The sequence below is a fragment of the Podarcis muralis genome, chromosome 2 (assembly GCF_964188315.1).
Source record: "Podarcis muralis chromosome 2, rPodMur119.hap1.1, whole genome shotgun sequence".
Taxonomy (NCBI): Eukaryota; Metazoa; Chordata; class Lepidosauria; order Squamata; family Lacertidae; genus Podarcis; species Podarcis muralis.
Window position 1 is genome coordinate 20,496,445 of NC_135656.1, and position 20,315 is coordinate 20,516,759.

The following is a 20,315-nucleotide window of genomic DNA, read 5'->3' on the forward strand; positions in this document are numbered from 1 at the left end:
AGGGAAACCTTTTTTTGTGTGTTGTGATTGAAATAAGTAGGAGTATGTATGAACTGTTAAAGATGGGTAGTTTCTAATGTCTGATGTTTTATTGTGTTCTTAATATTCTGTTGGGAGCTGCCCAGAGTGGCTGGGGAAACCCAGCCAGATGGGTGGGGTATTAATAATAATAATAATAATAATTACTACTACTACTATTATTAATGGGACGCGGGTGGCGCTGTGGGTAAAACCTCAGTGCCTAGGACTTGCTGATCGCATGGTCGGCGGTTCGAATCCCCGCGGCGGGGTGCGCTCCCGTCGTTCGGTCCCAGCACCTGCCAACCTAGCAGTTCGAAAGCATCCCCGGGTGCAAGTAGATAAATAGGGACCGCTTACTAGCGGGAAGGTAAACGGCGTTCCGTGTGCTGCGCTGGCTCGCCAGATGCAGCTTGTCACGCTGGCCACGTGACCCGGAAGTGTCTGCGGACAGCGCTGGCTCCCAGCCTCTAGAGTGAGATGAGCGCACAACTGGCCCGTACGGGCAGGGGTACCTTTACCTTTACCTTACTACTATTATTTATACAAAACTGACATCAAGAGGAACTTGCCCAACTCTTAGCTACTCATTGTAAGGAGTTTTAACATCCTACTGCAACAGTTTTGGCAATCAAATACAAAATGAATAGTGTGATTATTTCTAGCAGTAGGGTGACCCTTTTTAGAGGTCCGAACAAAGGTGCCATATATTAAAAATCATTTTGAATCTCCTGTTAAGATAGTAGCAGTTTTCCATCACATTCATCCTGTGAAGTCACAAGTGAGAATTCTGCAGATAGCTCTCTGGACGGATCATATGCACTTTCAGCACATCGGACCCTTGCATAGCATATAACTTCCATGGTGTTCAGCCAGTATTGGCCCTGTATTCACCCGCAGTGCATTACAGATAGGAGCAGTTATGGGGTTGCTGTGGGTGGTGCTGTCTGTCTACAACACATATGATTTTTCAGGAACTTATTCCTGTTTTAATACTAAACCTTTAAAAAACAATCCTTGCCTCACATCTCTGTAACCTGTCCTAAGGAGAGAAACCTCTGTCTGAATACTCAAATGAATTCAGGCCCCCTGACCTACACCATATTTTCACTTCAGGGACCTTCTCCTACTTCTTTTTTGGTGATAAAGTCTTTGTTTTGGCGGGGGAAGGGAGAACAAGATGGTCATTAAACTTCAGTGATTTGCAGGAAAACTCCAGAATGCTATTTTAAGTGGCGTGATGGAACAGGCCTCTCTGCCGTACATGAAAACAGGGAAAGTAGGTTAAATAGCACACGGCCATGAAGCTCTGAGGTGTAACACTAATTGGTATATATAAAGCTGTTGCCCCAGAGTTAAAATAGAATCAAACATGCAAATTCTCAGTCCAGGTTTAAGAAGTAGTACTGGAGCTCTTCATGTGTCAGACAAAAGTGTCCCAAAGTAACAGCCATAAAAGATCACCTGAATTAAAACTGGTGGCATATATCAGCATAGGAGGATTGCCTCGATTATCCCTTGCTGTGCTTTCATCCTCTCCCTCATTTCCCCAAAACCACAGGGAAGCATTCTGAACCAAATAAAAAATGATGCATTATGCAACATAGACAAACTGCGTTTGCCTAATGTTGCAAGCGCTTAAACCTTCTCCAAATCCGGCATAAAGGCTAAAGAAGCACTTTCTACACAGGGGATAATGTCCTATATGAGTCTGCTTTTGAGAAAACAAACAGCAAGAGACCCCCCCCTTCAGCAGCAACAGGTTTTGTGTAAAAAATCATTTGGGGGGGGGACAACAGTTAGAATTGCAGAAGTCTTGTTAAGTACTGCTTGTACAGTGGTGCCCCGCAAGACGAATGCCTCGCAAGACGGAAAACCCGCTAGACAAAAGGGTTTTCCGTTTTGGATTGGAGGTGCTTCGCAAAACGAATTTCCTATGGCCTTGCTTCGCAAGACGAAAATGTCTTGCGAGTTCCTGCAGGGTTTTTTTTCCTTTCCCCCCTTTTTCCCAAGCCGCTAAGCCACTTATCAGCTGATCCGCTAAGCCGCTTAACAGCTGATCGCTAAGCCGCTTATCAGCTGATCCGCTAAGCCAGTTAATGGGCTTGGAACGGATTCTTTTCGTCTTGCGAGGCACCACTGTAAATCATCTTGAACACCTGAACACCTTTTGGGCAGAACAGCTAAAACATTTTTGGTGGGGTGGGGTGGGGAGCCATTCAGTTGCCTTCTTTCCGCTACTGAAGCACATCTCACTCTGTACCCTTCTGCCCTTCACGTTTGCAAGATCATGACTGGAGGGGGTTAAATTTGGTCTTTGGGGGTCTGTGTGTGAGAGCCTAGAGGCTTTCTACATAAAACAGAGGCTTCTGTGGCCAACTCCCATCTGGTAGACTCTTGTGCACTTGGCCTAAGTGTACATATTATTTCGTATCCTGGTGGTTTTCCTACTTTTCCAGTATTCTCTAATAGCCATAGTTGAGGCTGAGTTTATTTTTGCAGCTGTGACGCATAGCATTGTTGGTGAACTCCATAAAATTCGCACCGAGGCTTCATGACTACATGCTGCATTTGCTTAACTTTTGCACGTTGCTGGATTTTGTTGAAATAGCATTTATAGAAACAGTAAATTCTACCAATATAAAGGGAGCTGGGCCCAAAAAGGGAGTAGTAAAAGTTTAGCTGAAGACCTCATCCTGCAAGTATTGTTAAAAGGTAAAGGGACCCCTGACGGTTAGGTCCAGTCGTGGCCGACTCTGGGGTTGCGGCGTTCATCTCGCTTTACTGGCCGAGGGAGCAGGCGTACAGCTTCCGGGTCATGTGGCCAGCATGACTAAGCCGCTTCTGGCGAACCAGAGCAGCGCACGGAAACGCCGTTTACCTTCTCGCCGGAGCGGTACCTATTTATCTACTTGCACTTTGATGTGGTTTCGAACTGCTAGGTTGGCAGGAGCAGGGACCGAGCAACGGGAGCTCACCCCATCGCGGGGATTCGAATCGCCTTCTGATTGGCAAGTCCTAGGCTCAGTGGTTTAACCCACAGCGCCACCCACGTCTCTGCAAGTCTTTTTACCAGCGTTCAAAATAGGCCAGGCATATTTTACACCTGACTATCTGCCACTTTGCAACCAAGTGAAGATGCATGCCTGGGGAACCTTGGATCTGGACTGTTTTCACACACTAGCAACACATCCTGTACGTTATATTTTATCTGCACAATCAGAATTAATTTCAAGAACCAAAAAGCCATATTGAAAAATGCAACTTTCGAGGCATCTAGCCCCTAAATGGCAACTAGGTGTTCTGTTTTGGCAACTGTAACCCTGGCTTAAGGAACCATTTGGCCCTTAGCTCATATATCTGGGTTGCTGACACTGCTTGTTATGTACAGTCTCTGTTGCTCCTTGTTCGAAATAAGGAACTACGGATTTGTGAAGAAAGCTCTCTATTCCCGACCTATTATAGTTCACGTTTGCAGATTTAAAGCTGACCTTTCTTTTTTTCCGATAGTCTACCATTTTTCTGTGCTACTTCACTTTTTTTAAAAATTAATGCAGCCTTTTTATTATAGCATCCTTATTAAAACATGGATCAAATCAAATGTGTTCCAGAAACATGGCACATTTCCTAGGCCAGGCACAAAATCTACTCGTCCTCATAGTGTTTCTGATAAGAATAATGTGCTGACCTGACTGAATAAGTACTTGAGAAGCTAGCTGCCTTACTTGTCTGGGGATCTAAGGGCTGGGTCCTAATGGGTGTCTAGGAATATAATTGAAAGAAATTTGAGAAGCTGTAGCTCTGAAGGAGACTGACATTGCTGAAGGAAGGAGAGCGGATTAGGCAGTAGTGTGAGAAGCAGGGGCATTCCCCATGCCTTAAGTGAGAGAGGATCAGATTTTAGGAAAGGGGGGTAGAAATGTTTAAGAAGCAGCAGGGCAGATCTTTATTGGAGACCCGAGGTGGTAAAAGCTGTGTGAACAGGGTTGGAGGCAGAGTAATGCCTTTAAAGAAGGGATGTGGAATTTGTAAGCCTCCAAATATTGTTGGACTACAACTCCCATCATCCCTGACTAGTGGGCTTGCTGGGGGTGGGGCTGATGGAGTCCAACACAGGTTTCCCATCCCTGCTGTGAAACAATGGAGGAGAAGATGCCTCAAAGGCATAGCACTGCATTTGCCAGCAGTAAGGACAGCTGGAATGGGAGGTTTCAGGCAAATCTCTGTGTTGTTGGATTTTCATAATTCTATATTGAAAACTTAATGAATTACTGTGAGTTGATTTCGTGGTGATTTTTGTAACCTAACACTTGGTTCAATAGTACTTTGGGCCAGGATATAATTAACTACCTAACTATCCCTGATACTGTGATCCTAGCCAATCCCAAAACATAATGTAATTGATGCCAAAATTCATTGTGAAGATTTTGCTGAAAGAAACTTTTATTTAAACTTGAAAGGCAGCATCAGCTGAGAGGCACGTGCTGTAGTCTTCTGGCCAAATATCACACAGAGAGGATAAATGTTGGTAACAGAGAAGAATTGCACAAGATTCTTTAGAGGAGACAGTCCATACTGTACAAAGATATTACTCCCAAAAGTATTAAAGGTAAAGGGACCCCTGACCATTAGGTCCAGTCGCGGGCGACACTGGGGTTGCAGCGATCATCTCATTTTATTGACCGAGGGAGCTGGCGTACAGCTTCTGGGTCATGTGGCCAGCATGATTAAGCCACTTCTGGCGAACCAGAGCAGCGCACGGAAATGCTGTTTACCTTCCCACCGGAGTGGTACCTATTTATCTACTTGCACTTTGATGTGCTTTCAAACTTCTAGGTTGGCAGGAGCAGGGACCGAGCAAAGGGAGCTCACCCCGTTGCGGGGATTTGAACTGCCCACCTTCCGATCAGCAAAGCCCTAGGCTCTGTGGTTTAACCCACAGTGCCACCCAAAAGTATTATGAAGCTCCAAATATTTGTTGTCTTAAAAATTAAGATTAAGTTAAAAGTATAGAAATCATTGGGACGCGGGTGGCACTGTGGGTAAAACCTCAGCGCCTAGGACTTGCCGATCGTCAGGTTGGCGGTTCGAATCCCCGCGGCAGGGTGCGCTCCCGTTGCTCAGTCCCAGCGCCTGCCAACCTAGCAGTTCGAAAGCACCCCCGGGTGCAAGTAGATAAATAGGAACCGCTTACTAGCGGGAAGGTAAACGGTGTTTCCGTGTGCTGCGCTGGATCACCAGATGCAGCTTGTCACGCTGGCCAAGTGACCCGGAAGTGTCTGCGGACAGCGCTGGCCCCCGGCCTCTTAAGTGAGATGGGCGCACAACCCTAGAGTCGGACACGACTGGCCTTTGGGCAGGGGTACCTTTATAGAAATCATATAAAGGTCAAATGGGCCATGGAGTTGTCTGTGCCTTCTAACTATCCTACACTTAGAACAAAAACTAATAATACAGTGGTACCTCTAGTTGCCAACACGCTCCGTTCCGGGGTGCCGTTCACACCCCAAAAAGTCCGCAACTAGAGCGGTGCTTCTGTGCATGCGCGAAGCGCACAGAACGCTTCTGCACATGCGGCGAAACCCGGAAGTATAGACTTCCGGGTTTGCCACGCTCGCATGCCGAAAAGAAGCAGCCTGAACCTAACGCAACATGAGGTATGCCTGTAATACACCAAGAAATCTGAATTCTGTTACTTGTTTGGATTGTGCAAATTATGCAAGCTGCACAATGCCTTGGTTAGCATGATTCTTAATTTTCAATTTTCAATTAATACCTCTGCTTTTAGCTGGAGAAAGAATGAGCTGTCCAGGGCATTGAAGCCCCACCACTGGAAAGCGTATTTTAGAACCCCTTTGCCTTCTGAGACTTCGTCAGGTGGTATCCACATACTTTCAAGCTTATCTTGAAAACTCAAAGACTAAAATACAAGTTGTCTCCCCCCCCCCCCACACTCCGCCATTTCATCAAATGAAGATTGAGATGCTGAGAAAGCTGAATTCTGCACCCAAGCCACATTTTGCCCTTTCTCTGCTTGTGCAAAATGCTACAGAACCAGTTTTGTTCACAGCCCTGTTAGACATCCAGAAACTGGGACTCATCCTGTCCTGGTTGTGTGGAAGTCTTTGCCTTGAAATGTGCATTGTGACATCTCAAGGGCTTTCCAAGTATCTGCCTTACTGTCACGTTCTAAAAAGAGTCAAAATTCTGCATGCTTACTCTGGTGTATTTCTCACAGGATTTGTTCAGATTTGGTTCTGCTTATTGTTAAAGTTTAACTTTGCACCAAAATATAATAATTTGCCCTTCGTTGAAAAGCCATTTACTCCATTCTCTAGTGTTGAAGCAGGCAAAATTTAACTTCTGCAAACCTGAAGACAGGGCTGGTCACTATCCCTGAAGCCAAGTAGACTTCAAAATAGTCACTCAGTAAGACAAACTCTTAATTTGTCAATTGTTAAATTAAACTCAGAACTCAGGGAATGCGAGGGTTTTGTTCTTGACAGAGTAGTGTTTGTTTTATACTCAAGCAGGAATGTTTCTTTCTTTCCCATGTGATGCTCTGTTTATGTGAATTGTGCTAAGGCACCTAAAAATCATCCATGCCCCTTGTTCATTTTATTTTTGTATCTGTCACTTAAAAAGAAGAAGAATCTTTTCTTCAAGCAGGGCTCGTCTACACTACAGATTTGTTGTTGGTCCGTTCAAATAAAACTTCGTGTCACTCTGGCCTTCTGCCAAAATAAGATGTGTGGTTGTGGAAATCCTCTGCTAATTTGTGTGTGTTCAAATTTCACAGCCAGAGTTGGGAAGACGTCACTTATTATGTCTCTTGTCAGTGAAGAATTTCCCGAAGAGGTAAGATGTATTTATTTTAGGTATCTCTGTATTTCCCGAGCAACAGCATCCTTCGGGCATTTTGCAGTTTCATGAACAGTTTGCATGATAATCAATAATTCCATTAGGAAAAGGGGTTCTTTTTTTAAGTCCCATAAAAGAAGTAGAAAAATCATAAAATCAAACAATGCATTATGCAGTTACAGTGGTACCTCGGGTTATATACGCTTCAGTTTACACATGCTTCAGGTTACAGACTCTGCTAACCCAGAAATAGTGTTTCAGGTTAAGAACTTTGCTTCAGGATGAGAACAGAAATCGTGCTCTGGCGGTGCGGCAGCAGTGGGAGGCCCCATTAGCTAAAGTGGTGCTTCAGGTTAAGAACAGTTTCAGGTAAAGAACAGACCTCCAGAACGAATTAAGTACTTAACCCGAGGTACCACTGTATTGTTTTTATGGAATCTGAAGGATTGAATCTGGAGATCTGCCCACACAACGCAGTTGTGGCAGAAGCTGACATTTCCCCCAAGGGGCAGATGAACTTTGTTGATGAGGGGGGAGTTGGCATGGAAGACTGAACAGGTAAGGGGCAGGTGGCAGAAAACGAAGCAGAGACACCTTCAGTTCCACTCACGGATGATGATGTGAACAGCCTTCGCTTCCTTTTTTTGCCATCTCCCTCTGTGCTGCAGCCCTTCCCAGTCACAAGGGGAAGGTTGTTTGGGGAGCTCTGAGGATGGGGCAAAAATGTCAGCTTCCACAAGCTCTGTTAGTCAGTCAGATACCCAGACCCAACTCTGCTTTTCTTCTCTCTCCTCTGCAAACACCTAAAACTCTAACATAGGTATTAAAATATGTTTTAATAAAGATCTGTAGCTGTCGGAAGGATGTTTGCAAACACAAAACAAAATAAAATGCAAAGGACTTTATGCCATTAGGGTGCACTGCTACTGTTTTGTGCATTTCAAGTTGATCATTTGTCTGCTGGGTTTGGCAATCGATTTCATTCACCAGCCTGCACGGTGATACTAGTATAATTCCCATTAGGATAAAATCTGTCAGCATGCTGGGTTGAATGAGCGCCAGTTCACCCAAGCATTTGCTGAACTTTCACTACCCAGCTTTTAGTGATGACTTTTATTGACTGGTTTTTGCTATCATGGATGGGGGTTGCTGCTGTAATTTGGTTAAAAAAATATGTATCATACTTTGCTGTTTTAATGTGTTTTTGTTCTGATATTTTCTTGTACGGCACCCTGAGATTTCTTCAAAAGAAGGGCAGTATATAAATTCTGTAAATAATAAATTCCATGGTGATATAGAGGCGGTGAAAGACTTGGAAGAGTCACTGACTGGTCTGAGAATAGCATTGTTGTGATCCATCCTGTTGCTCATTCCAGACTATTGAGGAAAACAGCCAATATGCTAAATATTTAGTGGGATTTCATTATCTTGACATTCATTGATCAGGGAGATACATAGCAAAAATACTTCAAACTGATTCATAGCTGAAGTTTATGTGTAGAAACCATGAAATGAATTTAAAATATATTGGACTATTCATTACAAAGTGTTCAATTTCAAAACCTGGCTTTGGCAAAATATGCAAGTTCTTGGAATTTCCTTAATGGAGGCCGTAAAACCATGCAAGTGTTAAGGATCTGAAATATGTTAGCTAAATTTCCGTTTGCTTCAAAGGTTTCTGATTGTATTTATCAAGTTTTCTTTGGCATTTGGGCTAGTTTCAATAATGCTTCTTTTTCGCAAATGCAGGTTCCTCCACGAGCAGAAGAAATCACCATTCCAGCTGATGTTACCCCAGAGAGAGTGCCAACCCATATAGTGGATTATTCAGGTAATGGATCTGATGATTTAACAGATTTATAAAATAAAAAGCTGGTGGAGGGGGGAGAGAGAGAGATCACAATATAATTGACTGACACTATAAAGGAAGATGGTGAAAAGTACATTTACAAGACAGAGAACTAAAGAACCAAGAAACTTCCTCTGCCTATCAACACATAAAATAGGACATAGGCTCCCTGCCTCTATAGTTCATGCATCCTTCCACTGATAAACTAATATCCCAAACACTCCCATGATCCCCGCAAACATCACTTTTTTCCTTATTAACACCCATATAACCCAACAGATGGAAAATGCTCAATGTTTTAGCCAGGGGCTAAAAGGCCTTTATTCAGATGTATGAAAAAATACCTGGCTTAGGTGTACATTTTGTATTGTTATTAAACCCATATTTAGTTGTGTTTTTTACTGGTTTTAAAACTCTCTTAGCTGTTTTTATAAATCTCTTTGAAATGTGTTTGGAAGACAGTTCAAAAATTCTTCTTCTTCTTGTTGTTGTTACATAAATGGAAGTAGCTGCTTAGATACCCTGAAATATGGTTTGTGCTCTTTGGAAGCTGCCTGTAGTCATGCGGTAGTTGAGATGGAAGATCTTGGGCAGGAAGATTGCGTTTAGCTTAAGTGTTTTGGCATTCCATTTGTAGGATCATTTGTACTCCAGTAACTATTGAATAGAGATGGACAAGAATGAAATTTATCAGGTTCTGAAAAGTGTGGAGGTTGATGCAAAATTCAAAGCAGCATGATCCCTCCATGGAAACATCAGAATGAAAGTTGAGGTGCACATACAGAGTACCATCCTGTGAATCAAGGACTAGCTTAACGCTCTCCCTTGTTGTCAAGGAGGGCCAGGTATATATAAGTAAATGGAATGGAATAACTTTTTGGCTATAGTTAAAATTCATTATCTGGCTAAATGCGAAAGTGTTCTCAAGCACTGTGGTTAGCTAGTTTTAAAGGTATAGCCCTGCTATAGATAATCACAAGTTTCTGTGTCACCACCCGCAGCAGTACTTGGGGCCCCAGTGTGAGGCTTACAGCCTAGCCAGGATTGTGTAGGACTAACTGAGATGCCTTAAAGCTATGGCTTTGCAAATCCCAGTTCCCAAACTTGTTCCAGTTAACCATGCAAACAGAGCTTTTGCCTGACAGTTTTCTTGAACTTGTAAAGTTTTCGGTTGTCTTTCCTATACGGTCATACCTCGTGTTACGAACGCTTCAGGTTATGTGTTTTCGGGTTGCGGACCGCGGGAAACCCGGAAGTACTGGAACAGGTTACTTCCGGGTTTCGCCGCATGTGCAGAAGCGCTAAATTGTACTTTGTGCATGCGTAGAAGCCCCAAATCGCACTGGTGCAGACGCGGCGCTTCAGGATGTGAATGCTGCGGGTTGCGGACGTGCCTCTGTCACAGATTATGTCCGCAACCCGAGGTTCCACTGTACACTTCATTTCCAAAACTCAGTGCCTTGTTCAAGCAAGAAGAAGAAGAAGAAGAGTTTGGATTTGATATCCCGCCTTTCACTCCCTTTTTAAGGAGTCTCAAAGCGGCTAACCATCTCCTTTCCCTTCCTCCCCCACAACAAATACTCTGTGAGGTGAGTGGGGCTGAGAGACTTCAGAGAAGTGTGACTGGCCCAAGGTCACCCAGCAGCTGCATGTGGAGGAGTGGAGACTCGAACCCGGTTCCCCAGATTACGAGACTACCGCTCTTAACCACTACACCACACTGGCTCTTGCCAGTGTGAGAAAAACAGGCGATTCTTCCCCATCTGTATCAGCATTGCTCTTAAGATGGCATTCAGGAAAAGACATCTTAGAAACTGCTTTGGAGACTGTGCTGCAAGAATTCTTTTCTCTGTGACATTCTTTCCTAATGACAGTATATACTTTTCATTCTCATCTAAATTATTTTCCACTTCCATGTGATTTCCCTTGGGAGCTGAAGGCTAAAGAGCATGTAGCCAAGGATATTTCCACGTTTTTGGACGAAACCATGCAGGAAGAGTGCACCCAAGTCTTTATTTTACCAGTGCAATGAACTTGTGAGATAAAACATGCACATTTTAAATAGTAAAACTGTCGTAAATTCACATATGTTGATGGCTGTGTTGGAAAACAGTAGTAAAATTGCTGTTGCTTTCTGAAAAAATCCTCTTGCATAATGTAGCCACAAACATTGTGAAAACTACTAAAGAAAAAAAATGTAAGAAACCTGGTCTTTGATTAAAGAAGGCCTGAGGAGATGATGGTATCTGCTGGAGGCGATATAAAACTTTTTAAGAAAAGTGAATGTGTCAGCTTTAGACAGAATGTATTTTTAGCTGAAAACTTGATTCCGGTTGGCAAATGCTTATCCACTTCATTAGCAGTTTTCATATACTTCATTTATTGCATCATCACCATCACAGAGCAAACGAACAATAACCAAACTTCTCTTGTTTCACACAGAATCCGAACAAAGTGACGAACAGCTCCATAATGAAATATCACAGGTGAGTCAAATGTGCCTTTTGCGCCGAAATGCTTTGTTTTATGCCTTGTAAAACAGTGTCAGGGTGGAATTATATCACCCTAAGAAAGTCTAGACTAGCTTTAATTTGTTCTGGAGTCATTCAAGGGCATAGCTCTCTGAGCACAGGTGTGGGGAATTGGTGAAGCCTGTAAAATAACAGCTGACTGATGTTTTTTTGTTTTTTTTGTATATGTGTGGTGTAATGTTCATAAGATTGCACAAGTTGATTTCTGCAGAGAATGATCTAGTTACCTTGCAAACCCTCAGACCATGGGTAGGCAAACTAAGGCCCGGGGGCCAGATCTGGCCCAATCACCTTCTAAATCCGGCCCGTGGACTGTCCGGGAATCAGCTTGTTTTTACATGAGTGGAATGTGTCCTTTGATTTAAAATGCATCTCTGGGTTATTTGTGGGGTCTTTCTGGTGTTTTTTACATGAGTAGAATGTGTGCTTTTATCTAAAATGCATCTCTGGGTTATTTGTGGGGCATAGGAATTCGTTCTTCTTTTTTCAAAATATAGTCCGGCCCCCCACAAGGACTGAGGGACAGTGGACCGGGCCCCTGCTGAAAAAGTTTGCTGACCCCTGCCTCAGACTGTAAAATGCTCTCCTTCACTATCTCCGGCCATTGGGTTAGATCATTGGTAACCAACGTGGGGCCTTCAAGATGGCCAACAACATTGGCCATACAAGCTAGGGCTGGCAGGAGTTATATTCCAGCAATATCTGGAGAACACCATGTTGGCTGTGTCTGGGCTGAAAACTGAAATGCTTTGATTGAGGCCAGCTGTTGGATCAAGTCAAGTCCTCAAAGCTCTATCTTTTATTTTTTTAAAAAATGCTTTCCCAGCCTACAAGCCAGAACCACGCAAGAAGTAATCTTTGGCGTTTTCCATTTTTTACCGCGTGAGCATATTGGCTTGGATCCAATGAGCTGTGAGCAGAATTTTCTCACTGCCTGCACACACCATTGCTCCCAAGGTTTGGGACACACCCCATGTGGCATAGGATACGATTGTGTGTAATATAGCTCAGTGGGTAGAGCATGAGACTCTTAATCTCAGGCTTGTGGGTTTGAGCCCCACGTTGGGCCAAAGAATTCCTGTATTGCAGGGGGCTGGACAAGATGACCCTCATGGTCCCTTCCAACTCTACGATTCTGTGACACACCAATTAGGGCTGCCTTCTGCTTGAGCTATTGCTCTGTGGGATCCAAACCAGTAGGCATAAGAAGCAAGCCTTTTCTCTTAGTCACAGCTAACCAGTGGCGTAGCGTGGGTTGTCAGCACCCGGGGCAAGGCAAGTAATTTGCGCCCCCTAACCCAGGGCAAGGCAAGTAATTTGCGCCCCCCTAACCCGGGGCAAGGCAAGTAATTTGCGCCCCCTAACCCCTAACCTGCCGCCGCTGCCAGCTTCTTCTTGCTGCTGCCTGGGCTGGGGTATTTACGGTAAGGTAGCCACGTCGGCAGCGGCGGGTCCGTGTCAGGTGATCTGAGGCGAGTTGCCGCTGGCGCTGCCACCCAAACAACGCCGCTTGCCCGGAGGAGGAGGGCAGAGAGGCGAGGAAAATGCAACATGGCCCAGCAGCTGCAGCGGCGGCGGCGGGGCTGTGAGGAGGGGTTGCCTGACGCGCGGGGACCGCTGAGAGCCGCTGCCAGCTCATCGGTTCCGTGCCAGCTTGTCGGTTCCGCGAGACATGGGGCTCTGCTACAGCCTGCACCCGAGGCTCTTCGGCGACTCTGGAGGCAGCGAGCGCCCCCCTCCCGATGTTGCGCCCGGTGCGGCCGGCCCCCCCTGCACCCCCCACGCTACGCCACTGCAGCTAACCCAGATGCTGGCGCTGAAAACATACTTTCCTCCTTCTTCATAGAACATCTTTTGGATAAATCTTTGCAAAACCCTGTGGAATAAAAAGTCCTTCCCACCAGCTTTTTTTGTTCTGACTTAAGGAAGCACATGCTTGAGATCTATAAACAAAATATAAATGCAATTAATGGTGTTTCTGGCCTACTTTACGCAGAATAATCTTGCTGCAACAGAGTGCAAGATTCCTCCACCTCATCTTGGGTGATTCCCTACCTCTGGCTTTCTCTCAAGACTTTCTGGGGATATAAGGCATTGCAGGGGACTGGACAGGAAAGGAAAGATTGGTTTTGCAAACTGGTCTTCAACTCGCACAACGTTCACTACAGCCCAATATGCAGATAAATGCATATTGTCTATTTGTGTCATCTTGATTTTAGTTGTTGACTGAATCATATTCATAAGTAAACCTCTACTTACAGTTACACAGCTTTTACCATTTCCACCCGTAATGTATGCTAAGATTTGTTCTTCTAGGTCCTAAAACCTCGGAAAACCTTACTGTCCTCATCTGGCTATTTCTTCTCTGTTCCAGGCGAATGTAATCTGCATTGTATATGCAGTTAACAACAAGAATTCAATTGAAAAGGTATGAGGAAAGCATTTTTGTTGCGTTCTAGCTGGTGTTCATGATGTAGCCGACCCCTTGAATGTGCAAGTTTATAGTTAAGGTGTCCAGATTCTCATTTGGAAAAGCTTTGAATGTCAAGACGTGGTTTATCTGCATATGCCAAATATCCCCCTCCCCCCCCAATTCAACATTTTCAATCTTGCAAAGTACATTACAACTGCCTTCGTGCATTGGCCTCTTCCTCCTGTCCTTACATTTAAGGAAGAGTGTGGGGGATAGAAAAAGCTAGCATTTTTGTAACCTGACTGCATGAACATTCTGCATTAGAAGGGAAGGACTCCCAACTTCCAAAACACTGAAATAATGATAAAATGCACTGAATGAAACACAAGTTTCTCTGGGTGGAGATTAACTACGTTTCTGTGCTTCTTTGAGTTTCTGGTTGTTGGGGATGCTGTTTGACTTGCTTTTCCATTCTTCTGGTGTTTCCATAGTATTAGTTCTGGAAAACTTTAGTAGTATTTATCATTTCTGTCAAAATTAAATTCCAAAAATCTTGCACCAGCTGGCATTCCTACCATAAATGATAATACGTACCAAATTTATTGCAACCCCTCCAGCAACTGGGCAATATTGAAGATAACATTTCTGACATTTGCAGAGCAGTGTGATACCATCTGTATAATATTTTAAAGCATTTTCCACTTAAAAACTCGAAACTGTTTTTTAGGGTCAGGATTCCCAAATTTTATTCCAATTCTTGGGAGGAATTTGTCTGCCAGTCTTTTCAAGGGGCTCCAATACTCATTGAATCCAGAAAGAATGTGGTAAAACATTTGTTTCGGGTTGAATGTAAATAACGGCGCAGTCTAATATTATTAATTAACACTAATTTGTTGATTTAGGTAACAAGTCGATGGATTCCTCTCATTAATGAAAGAACAGACAAAGACAGCAGGTACATAAGTTTAAAACAATGTAAATAGATTAAATGCAAATCTGAGACTGGTCAGTATGAAATAAGGCCTGAACACTTACTGCTTAAACACTCATGATCTACTTTATGTGGAGTTTATACTGTATTTGTCTTTTATTATTTGGCCGATTGTTGTTATGAACGTAACATTTATAGTCTTTGGCGATCTGCAGCGATCTGACAATTATTTATCTAAGGGCGGTAGATGCTTCACAAAACACTATTTCTTTAAACCCAAATAGTTAAACTATTTAAATCCAAATAGTTAAACTAAAGAATAGTGTTGGAAGCTGAAATTGCAATTGTGTTTCAGAAGAAGGTTGATGATAAATTCAAATTATCTTCTAAACATTTTTTCTTTGCTTGACTTAAATCAGGTCATATCTTAGGCAAACACTTCAGGAAGCTGTTTTTAAGTTTCCTAAACTTTTAAAAACGACATTTTCCAATTAGCTTGTACATTATATGGGGAGACTTTGTGAATATGCTTAATACGCTGGGTACTTTAGTGAATGTATAGTACATGAATTTGTACAGAGGTTACTTGAAATTTCAAGGCTGCCTTGTTTTTAATTATTGTGCACTTAGTTCATTTTTTGATACACACACCGAGCTCTTGGCTTTGAGGCCACCTGCTGTAAAGAACTTCAAAGTGAAGTCTTTTATGACTTAGGTTTAGCAGGCATTGTAATTTTCATTGGCTAACTGGTTTGCTAGTCATAAATATTTTTCCAAGAGAAATCAGAATCTTCAATTTTGCAAATGCTTGCTCTGGAAGAAGACCCAGTTTTACTCAGACTTGTTTCATTTTTACCAAATTGAAACACAAACCTGCTTATATAATAGTTCAGTGGACAGTCATAATGATGGTAGTATTATAAGGTGCCAAATAACTGCTATTATATTTGATTGCGAAAACTTTTCTCAACTTACTTTCAGGCTGCCTCTTATACTAGTTGGGAACAAATCAGATCTGGTTGAATACAGTAGTATGGAGACGATCCTTCCCATTATGAACCAATATACAGAGATAGAAACTTGCGTAGAGGTAAACAAGCTTTTTTCTTAGCATTCACAGTGGCTTAATGGTTACGTTGTTAACTTTAATAAGATTTGCTCACTTTAATACAATTTTATTAAAGTGGTTTCCCGCGCTCCATAGCCAGTGCTCTCATCAAATTCTTATATTTCTGCGATTCATGTTCTTGTTAACTTCTAGTTATGTTCCAGTTGTTATAATAATCACTTAGATAACATCTGCATTCTTTATGATTTCTATTCGTGTTGTTACATTATTTAACTTTTGATAGCATTTCAGGTGAGGAGCTCTAACTCTTTTCAAACTGTGTGTGTCAGTTTAATATGTCCCACTTCTGTTTCTCTGGGTCTCTTGCCAACGTCCTTGAAATTCTGCTGCTGCTATTGTCCTCCCAGTATAGTTCAGGGCTATACTCACATTTGACAATGCCAAAATTCAGCCTTATCTTCCTCTTTCCCACACCACTCCCCTTTCCCTGGGTGTCCTGTCACTTTTTTCTGTAAGCCGTGATAGAAGGGCCTGTGCATGACAGAACATTTACATGACGTTTAGCACATGCTAGTTTATTTCCATCAATCACTCTGGGAAATGAAGACAGTTGTGTGACTGGAGGCTTCACCAGCACTGGGCTTTGCAGTGCACCCAGGAGGCTTAAAAGCAGAATTAAAGAGAGCTAGTGGAAGAGGATTGGAAGAAATTTAAAGACTACCTGCAAAAACATTGCAAAATGTTTGAATGCTAAAATGATGCAGGATATAAAGACAATATGGCATTAGTGACATAGTTGAAAGGAATATGTAAAAAATGTTTTATAAGAATAAGGGTGAAAAAGCTAGAATAACATTATGTCAAATTTAAACAAAATGATATAAAGGGAAAAATTGGAGACATAATAGTTGAAATGTATAACATAGAATAAGATTTGAAAAAGGGTAAGGCACTGCAGAATACGATTGTGTAAAAGGGAACACAGAAAAGGGAGATGTGAGGAAGTCAGGAAGGAGGGTTATGAAAACAATAAGTAAGAAACTGGATTTTTATGTCTTTTTTATGTCTCTTTTCTTCTACTTTTTTATGTTTTGTATTGCATTTTTCTGTTTTTATTTGATTGTGATAATGTTCTTTCTTTCTTTCTTTTGGTTTTGATTGTGGAGTTTGTTTTACTGTTTAAAATTTCAATAAATATCTTTTAAAAAAAGAAGCAGCAGAATTAAAGAGTTCTCTAGAATGGTACCTATGCAGGCCTGTACACAACTTCTCTCGGCTGCCCACCTCCAAAATTTGCTCCAGTGAGTTTCACGAGCAGAAATCTGCTTGTGCAACCTTGGATTCCAACACCCCCCCCCCCAAAAAAAAAATGTGTTTCCAAACGGGAGAAAGGGTCAGGAGATTTTGAGGACCATTTCAAAAGACCAGAGCCATCACCACCTCTGGGCCTTCATCTCAGGTTTTTTTATTGATGTGAGCTGCTTTGGGGATGATAATTGGCATTAAAATAATGTTGTGTGGAATTAAAGCTGCCTTGATGCTATGTTTAGTGTCTCTGTATTCTTACAGAGTCCATTATTTATTTCAAGTATTTATAACCCACTTTTCAAGGTAAACTAACATTTTAAGCTGACAGTAAAACCATAACAGCTGGTTAAGGCATCAGTAAATAAAACGGTGTAGATCAGTCAACTAACTTTAACAGCATGAAACAGCATTAGAACACACAAGATAAAACAGCAGTTAAAACCATTCAACGTAAAAAATAATCCCATCAGGACCTGAGTCAATAAAATGTAGAATATTCATTGCTTGGCCAAAGAAAACAGCCTGGTGCATATGGGCAAGGATTTCCCCCTGCTTCTCTGTTAAGCTGACTAGACTCATAATTTCATTTTTTCCCTCTAGTGCTCAGCCAAGAACTTGAAGAACATATCCGAACTATTTTATTATGCGCAGAAAGCTGTTCTACATCCTACAGGACCCCTCTATTGTCCAGAGGAAAAAGAGGTATTTCAATGCTTTTGTGTTATAAAATCAGCATTGCGGGTAATATACCCTAAAGTTTGTGCAGCAGCACAGTCCTTTCTGTCTCCAAAAAGAGCGCTTTGGTATTTCTCATTCATGTAAAGCTAAAAGAGGCACCTGTTGGAGTTCCCAAATCTTTGCTATCCTCTGCTTTTGTTTTGAGGCTGATGCTCATTTAGTGTGAATTTGATATTGGGGTAGCCTGGGTCGAGGTATTCCAGGAAAAATTGTCAGAGGAGATACAGCAGTGGGAATTGGACAGGCCATCCTAAGAGAAGAAACATTAAATATATTGGGGCTTTCTGGTTGCTCTCCCAATCCAAGGGAGATCCAGGTTGCTGTGACCCAGTTTTAGAGATTTTGTTCTCCTGCCCATATTTCTGCCCAACACTCTCCCCTCTTGAATTCAAGAATGCCCAGATTGATAGTTCTTTCATGTCATAGTAGGTCGTGCTTGCTCGTGTGTGTGTGTGTGGTGTGTGTGTTTGGGGCAGGATGAAGGTGATCTGAAGCTGGAGGACAGAGCCACGACTTCGTAGGGTTTTAGACAGGCACTCAGTCTGTGGTAGATTGGCTAGAACGGCCTGCCCTCAGAGACTGATGGATCCAGCTGGTTTCCTGATGGCTCTTGGAGAGTTACATGCTGGGGCCAGTCCCATTTGAAATCGTGTTCGATCGCTGAGATGGAGGAAAGCCTGTCTAGGTGACCAACACAACTGTCCTTAAATGCCTTCTCCCCCTTGATAGAGCTTGTCTGGCTTCTTGGTTTTCTGAAGAGCTAGGTCTGATGAAATGACAGTAATGGATGGTAATAATACAACAACAGTAGTAAATACAAATATCCATATGTTCTGGGTGTTATTTTTAGGATATCCGAATCCCTGACTAAGACATTCAACAGCTATCATTCTCAATATTCAGGTGCACCAGTGTTTCACAAATCTAAGGGCAGAATACAAACATAGAAATAAGTTTAAAATTGAAGATTGTAATTCCAAATGGGGCTTAAGTCAATTTTGAAAAAATAATAATTCAATTTTGGCCTGCAGATTTTGCTGTGAGTCCTACCAATACGGGGGGGGGGGGCACTTGTATAATTTTTGGGCCTAAGTCACTGCGTTAGCAAGCCTTGAAAATTGTGTTTGCATTCAAAAAGGCCCTAGTCAGAAATAAATTTCTTCCAAATGGAATGTTAGTCAAAATTGACTTAAGCCCCTTTTGGAATTAAACTCTTTAATGATAAAGCTTATCTGTTTTAATCCTGCCACCATGAAAGCTCCTACTGATCTTTGTTCTTGAGTTGATGAAGAACTTGGACGAAAGGGATGGATAATGATCAGTCCTCCAGTTCTTCAGCATGTTTCTCAGCCCAAGCTTGTTACAGGCAAAACGTTCATTTACACACAGAGAGAGAAAATGCTCAAATATTTCTATTTATTTGCCCAATCCCGAAGATTAATTAGTAGGTTTCCCCATCCTAAAGATGTGCTGCAAAAGACCCACAGCAAAACAGAATGGCAGTTCCACCACTTTACAAGTCTGCATTAAGAGATCAAAAGTTCAGGTTTACAATAAAGTCGGGGGGTGGGGGAAATACTGCCTGTCTTTTGCACTGCTCTCTGTCCCAGCTCCCCTCCTTTCCTTTCCTTTACCTAGCATACACAAACAGAAAAGAAACAGGGTGTGCAGAGTTTTGTTAGAATTCTGTCCCATTTAAAAAACAACAACAGGGTTTAGGGTTTTCCTCTTGAATAAAAAAAAAAATAGCAGGCTTGCCAGAATAAAAAGAAACCCCACTTCTCGCTTTTTTTCTTGATCTGTAGATGAAGCCTGCCTGCATAAAAGCACTAACTCGGATCTTCAGGATTTCCGATCAGGATAACGATGGCACCCTTAACGATGCAGAACTCAACTTCTTTCAGGTACCTCTCTTCTCCTTCTGTCGCCTGCTGCGTTTTATCTGTGGCTATTAACCTCCGTCCTAAGGAAAGCAAACCAGCCAGATCCAGTGGTGTAATTTTAATGCATTCCTTTCCACCCCAAAGTGGAAAACATTCCTGCTCACGGGAGGCAGAATGCTTCTTGTCTGGATCCAGTCCTTTATGCTTCAGGAGGTGCTGATCCAGAGGGTCCTCCCAGCCTTACAGGAAGGCTTTTGCCGGGAGGCAGAGCAGGTCTGCGGCAGGACAGGAGAGAGGAGAAGCCTGCAGCATTTGGGGTCCTGTCCGCTGCTTTCTCTTCTGGCAGAGAGATTGGGGGGGGGGGTCTGGGAAATGATATATAATGAAATGAAAAAGGTATTAAAATACACCTTTTTGAAGAAACCAGAGGCCTTTCTCCTGGGTATGGTCAGCCAATTGGTGCCAAAGAAGGATAGAACATTCTTTATATATGCTACAACAGCAGCAAGAATACTCATTGCAAAGTATTGGAAGACACAAGATCTACCCACCGTGGAAGAATGGCAGATGAAAGTGATAGACTATATGGGACTGGCAGAGATGACCGGCAGAATCCGAGACCAGGGAAGAGAGACGGCGGAAGAAGAATGGAAGAAATTTAAGGACTATCTTAAGAAACATTGTAAAATTAATGAATGTTAGAACGATGTTGGT

At 42.6% G+C, this 20,315-nt stretch overlaps 1 protein-coding gene across 4 annotated transcripts in view; it reads left to right on the top strand.

Annotated features, from left to right (window-relative positions):
• The window catches only part of RHOT1 (ras homolog family member T1), a 71,150-nt gene that overhangs the window by 18,777 nt on the left and 32,058 nt on the right, over positions 1-20,315 (top strand). For all 4 annotated transcript variants that reach the window (XM_077923970.1, XM_028711562.2, XM_028711572.2 and 1 more), the window contains 8 exons: positions 6,818-6,876; positions 8,629-8,710; positions 11,171-11,214; positions 13,634-13,687; positions 14,575-14,627; positions 15,585-15,693; positions 17,581-17,682; positions 19,524-19,622. In XM_077923970.1, coding sequence (XP_077780096.1) covers positions 6,818-6,876; positions 8,629-8,710; positions 11,171-11,214; positions 13,634-13,687; positions 14,575-14,627; positions 15,585-15,693; positions 17,581-17,682; positions 19,524-19,622 — 602 coding nt within the window. The remainder of the gene's footprint in view (positions 1-6,817; positions 6,877-8,628; positions 8,711-11,170; positions 11,215-13,633; positions 13,688-14,574; positions 14,628-15,584; positions 15,694-17,580; positions 17,683-19,523; positions 19,623-20,315) is intronic.